This window comes from Opisthocomus hoazin, chromosome 6 (genome assembly GCF_030867145.1).
Source record: "Opisthocomus hoazin isolate bOpiHoa1 chromosome 6, bOpiHoa1.hap1, whole genome shotgun sequence".
In the NCBI taxonomy this organism is placed as follows: domain Eukaryota; kingdom Metazoa; phylum Chordata; class Aves; order Opisthocomiformes; family Opisthocomidae; genus Opisthocomus; species Opisthocomus hoazin.
This window is the reverse complement of record NC_134419.1, coordinates 64,916,402-64,926,479: the sequence shown is the minus strand read 5'-3', so window position 1 is coordinate 64,926,479 and position 10,078 is coordinate 64,916,402. Positions and strand designations below refer to the sequence as shown.

At 62.8% G+C, this 10,078-nt stretch overlaps 1 protein-coding gene across 1 annotated transcript; it reads left to right on the top strand.

Moving 5' to 3' along the window:
- Positions 1–596: 596 nt before the first annotated feature.
- On the top strand, positions 597–8,603 carry LOC104338002 (solute carrier family 2, facilitated glucose transporter member 9). The gene is given in 16 exon segments (XM_075424127.1): positions 597–677; positions 891–1,080; positions 1,083–1,258; positions 2,275–2,373; positions 2,798–2,958; positions 3,032–3,156; positions 3,422–3,567; positions 3,648–3,780; positions 3,879–3,908; positions 3,911–3,964; positions 4,132–4,319; positions 4,448–4,558; positions 5,754–5,855; positions 6,420–6,495; positions 8,002–8,129; positions 8,364–8,603. Coding segments are annotated over 16 exon segments (2,040 nt in total).
- Positions 8,604–10,078: the final 1,475 nt, after the last annotated feature.

Below are 10,078 nucleotides of genomic sequence, written 5' to 3'. Positions count from 1 at the left end.
CCCTGAAGGACTGGCTCCCTGCAGGTCTGCCCCCACTGTGGCCCTGTCAGCCGGGTCTCTGCAGCCGCCCGCACACCTGCATGGAGGTAAAGGCAATGCCCCGATCGAGACATGGAGAAACTGAGTCTGGGCAAGACATAGGAGCTCTTGAGCAGGTGTCTGCCCTGGGAAAAGCTGAATACCCGCAGGCTGGGAAGAGCTCGTGGCTGGGGGAGAGGACACGGTGCTTTTGGGGAGAGTCGGAGGGACGAGATGGAAGCTGGAGCATCCTGTGTGGGAGGACAAGGCGCCCCGGCTCTCCCTCACCCGAGACAGCCCGGCTGGGGTTGGGCACGGCAGGCCCAGAGGTGCCTGTGCCCGCGGGGCTCTCCCAGCCCTGCTCCTCTGCCCCCAGCCCCGTGGGACCCCTCCCGAGGTGGAAGCCGGGGCCTGTCCCTTGGAGCTCTTGACAGCCGTGGCTTAGTGGGGTCCCCATCCTTTCAGCTGGCTGTTCGGCAAATTAAGAGCTTGCTATTAGGCTGCTAATTAAAGGCACTTCATTAGCAGCAGGGGAGGCAGCTCCTGGTCGCAGCAAAATTGGATTCCTCTGAGCTGCCATGAGCCGAGTCTCTCCTCTCCGGGGCTGGGGGCTGTGCCCCTCCGTTTCCGGGCAAGGCAGCTGCCCGAGCCACGGCCCTGTGGGTCCCGGCCCTCCCACCCGAGTCGCAGAGGATGGGGGCATCTGCCCTACTCGTCTGAGGGGGTGGGAGAGGGAGCGATGGCGGCGTTGGGTGATGCAGGGCTGCCCTTCGCCCCCACCCTCGGGGGTGACGCAGGGATGCTGCCCTGCTCACCGTCCCCAGCGCCGTCCCCGTTCGGAGGGGACGTGAGGGGGCTCTCAGCTGTGGCAGAGCATCACGCCGGTGGTCCCGCTGTCCCCAGGGCTGGCCATGGCCCCTCAGCGGGCTGGGCAGCCCGGGGGTGCCGGCCTGCCTCTGCCCCTGCCCCCGGCGAGGGGGGGAAGGCCCCCGGGCTCCTCCTCCGGCTGCTCAGCCGCCTCCAATGAGCCCCGGGGGCACCCAGGCTGCCTTCCCTCTCTCCCTTCCCTTCCCTCTCCCCCTCCTTCTTCCATCTGAAAATGGGAGAGACGAGCCAGGCCGCCGGACTGGGACTGCCTTCCTCCCCGCCTCCTCCTCCTCCTCCCTTCCCCCGCTCCGGCTGCAGCCTCTCCCCGACGGTCGGGAAAGGGACCCCGCAGCCCGGCGGGGACATCGCTGGGGTGAGCTCCCTGCGGGCTGAGGGGCTGCCCCGGCCCCCTCCCCGTCCGCCCCACGGCGTCCCCCACCCCAGCCCTTGGCCTGACATTCCCCCCCCCCCCCCCCATCCCTTTCCCGGGTTGGGATTCCTGATGGGATTAGCAGGGATTTGCTGTGCGTGAGCCGGGAGCTGCTGGGTGCTACGGATCCGGCTACCGTGCTGGGGGGGGGGGGCGCTGAGGGGGAGGTCCGGGGTGCCCTCCCTGCTGCAGGGCTGGGGTCTGGGTGCTGGGCCGGGTGGCTGCTCCCGGGGGACGCAGGCTCGCCCTGCCGCAGCCCTGTCGCTGTGGACGCTGGTTGCCGGGGGGTGCAGCACCCAGGGGTGCCCCTACAGCTGCGGGGGGCTTAAATGCCTCTTGGGCCACGCTGGGCACCCCGATCCCGGGGTGGGCTGAGTCGGGGCTGCAGGGTGTCGCTTCGCAGCCGTCGGGTCCCCACAGCGAGGTCCCCCCCCGCAGCCGGAGCAGGTGACAGAGGCGCTGGTGGGGACAAGGGTTTAGGGGGTGGGTGCTTGTGGCGTTTTGCAGGGGGCTGGGACCCGCTGAGGGGGAACTGCACCTTTCAGCAGCAGCTCTGGGCCTGCCAGGCAGGGAGGTGTGCGCAGGCCAGCTGGCAGCCATGCCACTTGGGTGTCCCCATCCACGGGAGGGGACGGGTGTCTGTCCCTTCTGCCGGCCCCTCGGTGCCCGCTGCCCCCTCCCAGCCCCGGGGCGGGGGTCTTTGGCCGGGCAGCGGGGCCACTGCCAGGGTGAAGTCTCACGCTGCAGCCACAATACCAGCCTGGTCAGCTGGGCTGGGTGCTGGGCGGCAGCACGAAGCAGGGCTCAACACGGGGCTCCGTCGCATTGGGGTCTTTGCTCTGGGACAGGGACATCCCTACTAGAAAAGGGGCAGTGACCCAACGCAGCTCGTGCCATGTGTGACCTTGGCCTCGGGATCTGCTGCCGGGGCTGTGCTGATCCCTCCTCTTCTCTCCCAGCACCTCACCTTGCCCCTACTGTCAGTCACCCTCCTGGTGTCCTTTGGCTCCTCCATGCTCTATGGCTACAACCTGGCCGTGGTGAACTCGCCGGCGGTGGTAAGGGAGGGCCAGCCTCTCCGGGAGCAGGGGAAGGGCTCAGCGTCCCTCCCTGGGAGGGTGGAGGGTTCGCTACCCACATCAAAATGCTGGCATTTCCCTTGGGCATTCCCTTGGGCCTGCAGGGAGCAGCCCGAGGAGAGGGACGGCGTGGGAGGGAGCCTGTGTTCTTGTACCCCCCCCAAACTGGCCAACCCTGGAAGGCAGGGGCTGGGAAAGCTGGCTGCAACCTCCTTGCTCCAGCTGCAGCTCTGCCTGTGGCATCTCTAAGTTGTCCTTAAACCCCTCCGGTGCTGAGGAGGCTGGCTGAGCAACCAGACCAGCACATACCAGTCATCCCCAGTCATGCCCTGCATCTCTTGCAATGCTGTTAAACCCATGGCATTTTCCCTTCGGTGCCCGTGTGTCTTTCTCTGCCCTGCAGCACATAAAGGCTTTCTACAACGCCACATGGTCCCGGCGGCATGGGCACGGGCTGGCCCCCGGCCCCCTGACCCTCCTCTACTCCCTGACCGTCTCCGTCTTTGCACTGGGCGGGCTGGTGGGCTCCTTGCTGGTGGCGGTGCTGGTGGAGCGGTACGGCAGGTAAGGGGGTGCCTGGGACAGGGTAGTCGAGGGCCAGGACAGGCCGGCTGCCCTGCTGCTTGTGCCCTGCCAGGAAAGGCACGCTGAGCCGCAGCACTCTCCTCGTTCTGCTGGCTGGCGGCTTCATGGGCTTCAGCCGGGAGCTGGGGTCCCCCGAGATGGTAATCATCGGCCGCTCCATCACAGGGCTCCACTCAGGTAGGTGCTGCGGGGCCATGCACGGCCGCTTCCTCACGGCTCCATCCCCTACAGCCCATTCCCAGAGGGCTGGAGAAGACGCAATATCCCCCATTGCCACAGGCTCTGAGGTGGGGGTCTCCATGCGTCAGACAGGGCCACCTCCCTGGCCATGGGGTCCCCACCGTGGATGGTGCTGGGCATGGGAGGAGATGCGCTGAGGGTTTGACTGGACACCCTTCTCCTGGCCGCCTCTCCCACCCCGGTCCCCCCTGCCCCCTCCCAGGTATCTGTCTCAGCGTGGTGCCCCTCTACCTGGGAGAAATTGCCCCCAAGAACCTGCGGGGTTTCCTGGGCCTCATGCCCAGCATCTTCATCTGCCTGGGAGTTTTCTTCGCGCAGATCCTGGGCCTCCCAGAGCTGCTGGGCCAGGTGAGCACAATACCCCAGCCCACACATGCGGGACCCTGCTCTGCCCTCTCCGTGACATGTCCCATTTCGACTCCTTTCAGGACAGATTCTGGCCCCTTTTCCTGTCAGTGGTGGTCATTCCCGCCTCCCTCCAGCTCCTGCTGCTACACGGCTTCCCCGAGAGCCCGCGGTACCTGCTGATAGAGAGGAACGATGTCTCCGGGGCCACCGAGGGTGAGGGGGTTTCCTGGGGTGGGGACTGGCTCTGGAAGGTACTGGTCCAAGGTCTCCCGAGACCAAGGTGCATCCTCACAGCATCCTTCCACACCCAGACCTGACAGCCCACCATAGTCCTTATGGTTCCCCGTTCTCTTCTATCCGGTAGCACCGTAGCATTTCCAGGGTGCCCATCACCATGGTGTCAGGCATCTCCTTGATTCCTATGGATGCTCAGCCCCATGGGTCAGGGAGATCCCCTGGGGAGGCTGAGCGAGGGCAGAGCCAAGCCCCTGCCCTGTGCCGTACCTCTGAGCATCCACCCTGTGATGGGGAGGCACATGCCCGTGACCCCTGCCCTCCCCACAGCACTGCACCGGTTCCTGGGGACACCCGACGTGCAAGATGTGATCAAGGAGATGAAGGAGGAGCAGCGGTCGCTCTCCTCTGTGGAGATGGTGTCCGTCTGGCAGCTGCTGCGAGACCGCTCTGTCCGCTGGCAAACCCTCTCAGTGGTGGTGGTGAACGCCGGCATGCAGCTATCAGGGATCGATGCCGTAAGCCCTGTGGGGTTCTTGCCCCAGGACCTGGCTCTGCAGAGGCTGAGCTGAGACCTGGCAACTCATTTCACTGAATGCCCCACGGCTCAGTCCCCCCGACTCACGCTGAGCCCCCCCCTCGGCAGATCTGGTTTTACACCAACACTATCTTCGAGAACACTGGGATCCCCGTGTCCCAGATCCCCTACACCACCGTGGGCACCGGCATCATCGAAGTTGTCTCGGGGCTCATCGGGGTGAGTGATGGACGGACAGACGGACGCAGCCTCTCAGTGCCAGAGCCTTGTCCCCGGCTCCCATGATCACCAAACAGGGGGTGCTGGATGGGCCTCAGATGTCTCCCATGCCACAGCACCCTTTGCTGGGTGGCAGGGGGGCTTGGCAGGGTAATGGCGGGGGGAGATGGGATGAAAAGGTCTCAGTTTGTCGGGTCACATATAGGAGGGGTGGGGCGGTTCTGGGGTAAGTGGATAGCAGGGAGGCTGGGGGGAGACGCCAGGCAAGGAGCAGATTGGGGGTGATGGAGGGGGCTAAGCGCTTCCCTCTGGCTCCTGATTTCGTCGTCGCTCCGTTACAGAGCCACATGCCCCCACCTGGCCCCCCAGCCAAGCGCCGGCCTGGCCCTGGGCTCGCAGCCCCGGCCCCCCCAGCCAGGCCTCATTTAGCTGGAGAGTTAGCACTGGGCCAGGCAGATTTATGGACCTCGTCCCATCTGCGAGCGTCACCCGAGGCCAGCCCGAGCCACCCGGCACTAAATCCGCTCCCTGACAATTAGAGAGATGGATGGGATGTGGCTTCTCCCAGAAAAACGGGGCTGAGTGGGGGCCTGCTCCCCTCTCCCCATAGCTGAACCCACAGCAGAGTGGGCCCCCCCTAGTCACCTCCCTGCCCCTCTGAAGGTACCCCCTTCTCCCCCGCCCCCGCCCCCTGCAGCCGCCCAGCGTGCAGCCAGGTTGCTCAGGAGCAGCCCCGCAAACGGCCCCCGATGGACGTGCCGAGATTGGTTATAAAATTACAGGCATTTGTTCTGCTGTCAATACCCTGCCTGCTCCGGCCACCGCCGCGCTGCCTGCCCGCGCTGTGCCTCCTCCGCTCGCTGCCCCACAAACACCCCGTGCCCAGCTCGGCACCTCCGCTCGGTGCCAGTGCGAGCGCGGCCGTGGGGCCACCCCAGCCAGCCCTGACCCTGCACCCCAACGGGGGTCTGCGGGACCCTGCTACCACCCAGTGCATGCTCCCCCCGGGATCCCAGAGCCCTGGCTGTTCCCATGCCCCGGCCCCAACCCTGGACCTCTGAGCTGGGGCTGCCCCCACCCCCAGATGCCACCAAGAGCATCCCTCCACCTGCAGCTGGGTGTGGGGCTCAGGGAATGCCCCTGTCCTGGTGAGGAGCTCACCACCACCCCCCTGGTCTCTGCTTTCCCTTGGCAGTGCTTCACCATTGAGAAGTTGGGCCGGCGGCCCCTCATCATCACCGGCTTCTGTGCCATGGGCATCTGCTCCGCCGGCATCACCGTCTCCCTGCTGCTGCAGGTAGAGTCTGGCACTGCCACCCCCGGGGCCACTGGCATGGCTGGGGCTGGAGCCCTGGGTGCCTTAACGAGGGCTGGGTGATGAAGGGATGGGTATCACCTTGGGGGAGGGAGCATGCATGGAAATGAGAAGTGATATGGCTCTTCCAAGCAATGTTTTCACTTCAAAGTTCAAGGCAAGGAAAACTCAGAGCAAAGAACAAGAAACCCCCAAGTTCTGATAAGAAAAATCCTGCCACTTCTGGTAGGCTTTCTGCAGAAAGAGTTGTCCCTGGTGACGTGGCTATGAAGTGCCAGGGGAGGTGGAGAGGTCTGCAGGGCCGTTCCTCTGCTGCCTGCTCCCAGGGGACGCTCCTGCAGCTCTGGGGATGTTTCAGCCTCGTGAGCTGCTGAGCTTTGCCGAGGCTGAATCTCACCAGCTTTGCTCCACATGCTGCATGGCCGCCATCCATGAGGGCTGCCACCAAGTCGAGGGGCAGGTGCGAAGCCCCATCCTGGGGACGCTGGGCACGAAGCTGGGGGCCACCACCCCGGCGGTGTCCCGCAGCCCTGCGTCCCCTCGCAGACCGCCCTGCCCTGGACGCGCTACGTCTGTGTCGCCTGTGTGGTCGGCATCATCGCTGGCTTCTGCATGGGACCAGGTGGGTCTGGGGCGGGTGGGAGTGGGGGTCCTGGGGTAGTGGGGAGCAGCAGGGTTTGCAGGCAGGCGGCAGGGACGGTGCTCTGGCCCCTTCCCTGCAGCCGGGCCCCCGGGTTGTTGTGCTGCACCCCACGAGCGAGACCCAGCCCCAAGCCCCTCCATCCCCGTACATCCCTGGGGCACTCTCCACCTCCTCCTCCTAGTCCCTGCTCCTGGGCCAAGTGGGGAGGAAGCCCTGGCAGCCTTCCCCAGACCTCTCTGGAGGTGTCACCCGCTCGCATCACAGTGTGGCTGGCGAGCATCCTCCTGCCCTTAACAGAGCACAGGCATGAGAGCGGGCTCAAACAGCGAGGAGTGAAACCTGGACTGGTTTACCCAGTTGATGTATTAGCAGAGCTGCTAACAGATCTATAATTCATCCTCAGCCCAGACTTTATTCACTGTAATTACATCTTTAATTAGGATTTTAATGGCTCATTGTTCACAAACAATGATGAATAGGAGTTTTAAAACAAAAAAATATATATCTCTATTCTGGGCGAGCTGTGAGTAAGAGTCCGTCAGGGGCTCCACTCCTCCCTCACTTCTTAGCACTTTTTTTTGTTTGATCTTTTCCCTTGGAGCATCTTTTATAAAGAGGTCCCAGCCAGCCCTGTGCCACGCGGTGGGACCCTGGGCATGTCACCATGTCAAATATAGTTCCCTGCCAGATCCCTGTGTGCCCTGGGGTGTGCGCTGGAACTCAGACCCTGCCCTCCAGCAAAGGGACAGTCCTGGGACCCAGGGCTGCTGCCCCAGTGACAGGTGACATTAGGGGCTGAGTCCTCCCAGGAGAAGGAGCCACAACCCAAGTCCAGTTTTTAGTAGCCAAGTAGCTTGTGCAATCTTCAGTCCTTCTGGTGTTGTTTTTTTTTCCACAGTACAACTTGGGACAAGCCGGTTGGAAAATGTCATTTCTGTGTCCTGCAGGAAATTCTGGTGCTCAGAAATCTGGTTGCTTCTTTCCTGCCCAGATCAGCCACTGTGTCCAAGTCTTTCGCTAATCGATAGAAAGAATTTTTCCGAACTGTTTTGACTAAGGGAGGCTAGAAATGGCGTTATGGAGGGCACCAGGAACACATTTCTCTATGCCTGTGGTCTACAGGAGATTTAATATACCAACATTTAGGCAAATTATTGCAAAATGAAGGTCCAGATGGAATGTTTACAAGTAACTTGTGAAATTGGCCTCCGCACCCAGGAAAGTGCAACTGTGATGCGCCAAGGGGTATATCACCCACCCACCGAGACAGGTCCCGAAGGGACACCAAGGGCAGGACACTGGTCCACCACCCATCCCTGCGCTCCCTGTGTCCTCCAGCCCTCCCAGGACCACCAGTTTGGCCCATGGGTCCTGCAGGGCTCCAGCCCTTTGGCTGTGGGGCTGAGACAGGCAGGACCCGTCGACCCCAGGGGTGCCCAAGGCAGCCTGTCCCCCATACCCTCGACCTGTCCCCTCCCTCCACAGCCGGTGTCCCCTTCCTGATGACAGCAGAGCTCTTCACACAGTCGCATCGCCCGGCTGCCTACATCGTGGGGGGGTCCCTCAACTGGCTCTGCAACTTCACCATCGGCTTCGTCTTCCCCTTCTTGCAGGTACCAGCCAGGAGGGGCTGGGGGAGGAGAAGGGGAGGGACACAGCCCTGCTGCTCCACCAGGACGAGGTGCAAAGCCAGGCTTAATCCCAGGGCTGCGCATGCTCCTGGCTGGCCTCGATGCTGGCCAGAGCCAGCCCGGAGAGGGGTGACAGGAGGGGATGCTGCCTCTTGCCATGCCCAGCTCAGGGGTGCCTGGCTCTCTGCCCCATCCCTACTCTCCCGTTGCCTTCAGTTGTCAGCTGGTGCCTTTTGCTACCTGGTTTTCTGTGGTGTCTGCCTGCTGGTGGCCCTGTACGTCTACCTCATCGTCCCCGAGACCAAGAACAAAACCTTCATGGAGATCAGCCACATCTTCGCCACCCACCGCTCCGCCTGCTCCATCCCAGCCCACCTCATTGGGATGAGGAAGCTCCATGGCTATGGAGCCTTGGAAAGCCGCTCCCTGGAGGCCTTGGGCTCCAGCCTGCCCTGATCTGGGTGGGCTGGTGGGGATGGGGTTGGCGGAGGAGGCTAAGGGCTGGGGAGGGGAGTTAGGAGACAGTTTTCTTGGACTCAGTCAGTTCTGGGTCTCCCAGAACATCTTGCCACACCACAGCCTGTGGCCAGGATGAGCCCTGATGATGCACCAGGGTTGCACCGACTGCTGCGCATCGCCCCCCATGCTGGTCCTCCCAAAGATGGGGGGACCTTCCTGGGGACAAGGGTTCCACATCGCTCGTGGGCGTGTGGACTTGCCACGAGCTCCCCACATGAGTTGTTTAATAAAAAGCATTGCCTCCAGAGACGTCATGTGGCAAGTACAGCCTGGGACCGCAGCGAGCTGGAGTGTGCTGGCATGCGTGGGTGCTCCCTTGGTGCTGGGAAGCAGCAGGATGGGGTGGGGGGCTTGTCCCCCTCACCACTGTGCCTGGCTGGGAAGATCAGAGTCACCCCGCATTTCCTAGGAAAGGTGGTCAGGGTGGCTCCCAAGCTCTTGCGTCTCACCCCAGGTTGGTCATGCAAACCCAGATGCTGTTGCAGAAGGGACATGGAGCAGCTCAGAGCTGGGGGTGACCATCCAGCCACCATGCCCCCCCACACACATGACGGCAGCCTCTCGCTGCCCGGCCTCGTGTGCTGGCCCCACAGAGTGCTCCCGTGGGACTCCTGCACCCCCCAAACTCTGCTGAGGACAAAGGGGTCCTGGATGCACCCACATCGCCTTGCTGCACCCCATGAATCGCTGTGACCCTAGGGTGCTCTCCAAGCACATCCTTTCCCACTTCTCTGCCCTGAATCCTGGGAGCTGTGGTGGGGGCTGCCCTGTTTCCTGGGACTGCCGTGGGCACAGCACTGGTGTGGCCCAGGACCCTCACAGCAGATCCCATGAACACCATAGGGTTGCGGGCTCCCAGGCCAGCAGACCCCTGCTGTTTGCAGGGAAAATACAATATTTTGCACTCATAAGAGATAAAAGCTGGATGGTGGGGAGCGCTGCATGGCCAAAACCCTCTAGTGCCAAGACAGATGTGATTTATTTTGTCGCAGATAATTTAGCCCTCTTTTTTTCCAGCTCCCCTCTCTGTAATGGCCCCATGGCTTGTGTGTTTGGTGCTCATGGTCACTTGTTGGTGTGCTGGGCTCCAGCCCGTGCCAGGAGCTCACCCTTTCTCCATCACTTGGCAAAGCCTCCGGGTGCCTCCTGGAGTGGGTGGACGCTGTGCCCATGGGGACAGGGACTGGGCCAGACTGCGTCCCCCAGTGCCTGGTCCCAGACCCTCCATCCTCAGCAGCCAGCTCGGGGCTCTCCTGCATCTCGAGCCATTTAAAGGCCATCAGTCAAAGCAGGGGTCACGGCTCCACCGCATCAGCCGCTTCCCACTCCGTCTCCCTCCCGACTCGGCTGCTCTCGGCAGCAGAACAGAGCGGTAAATATGTGCAGCATTACATATGTATAATGGAGTGTAA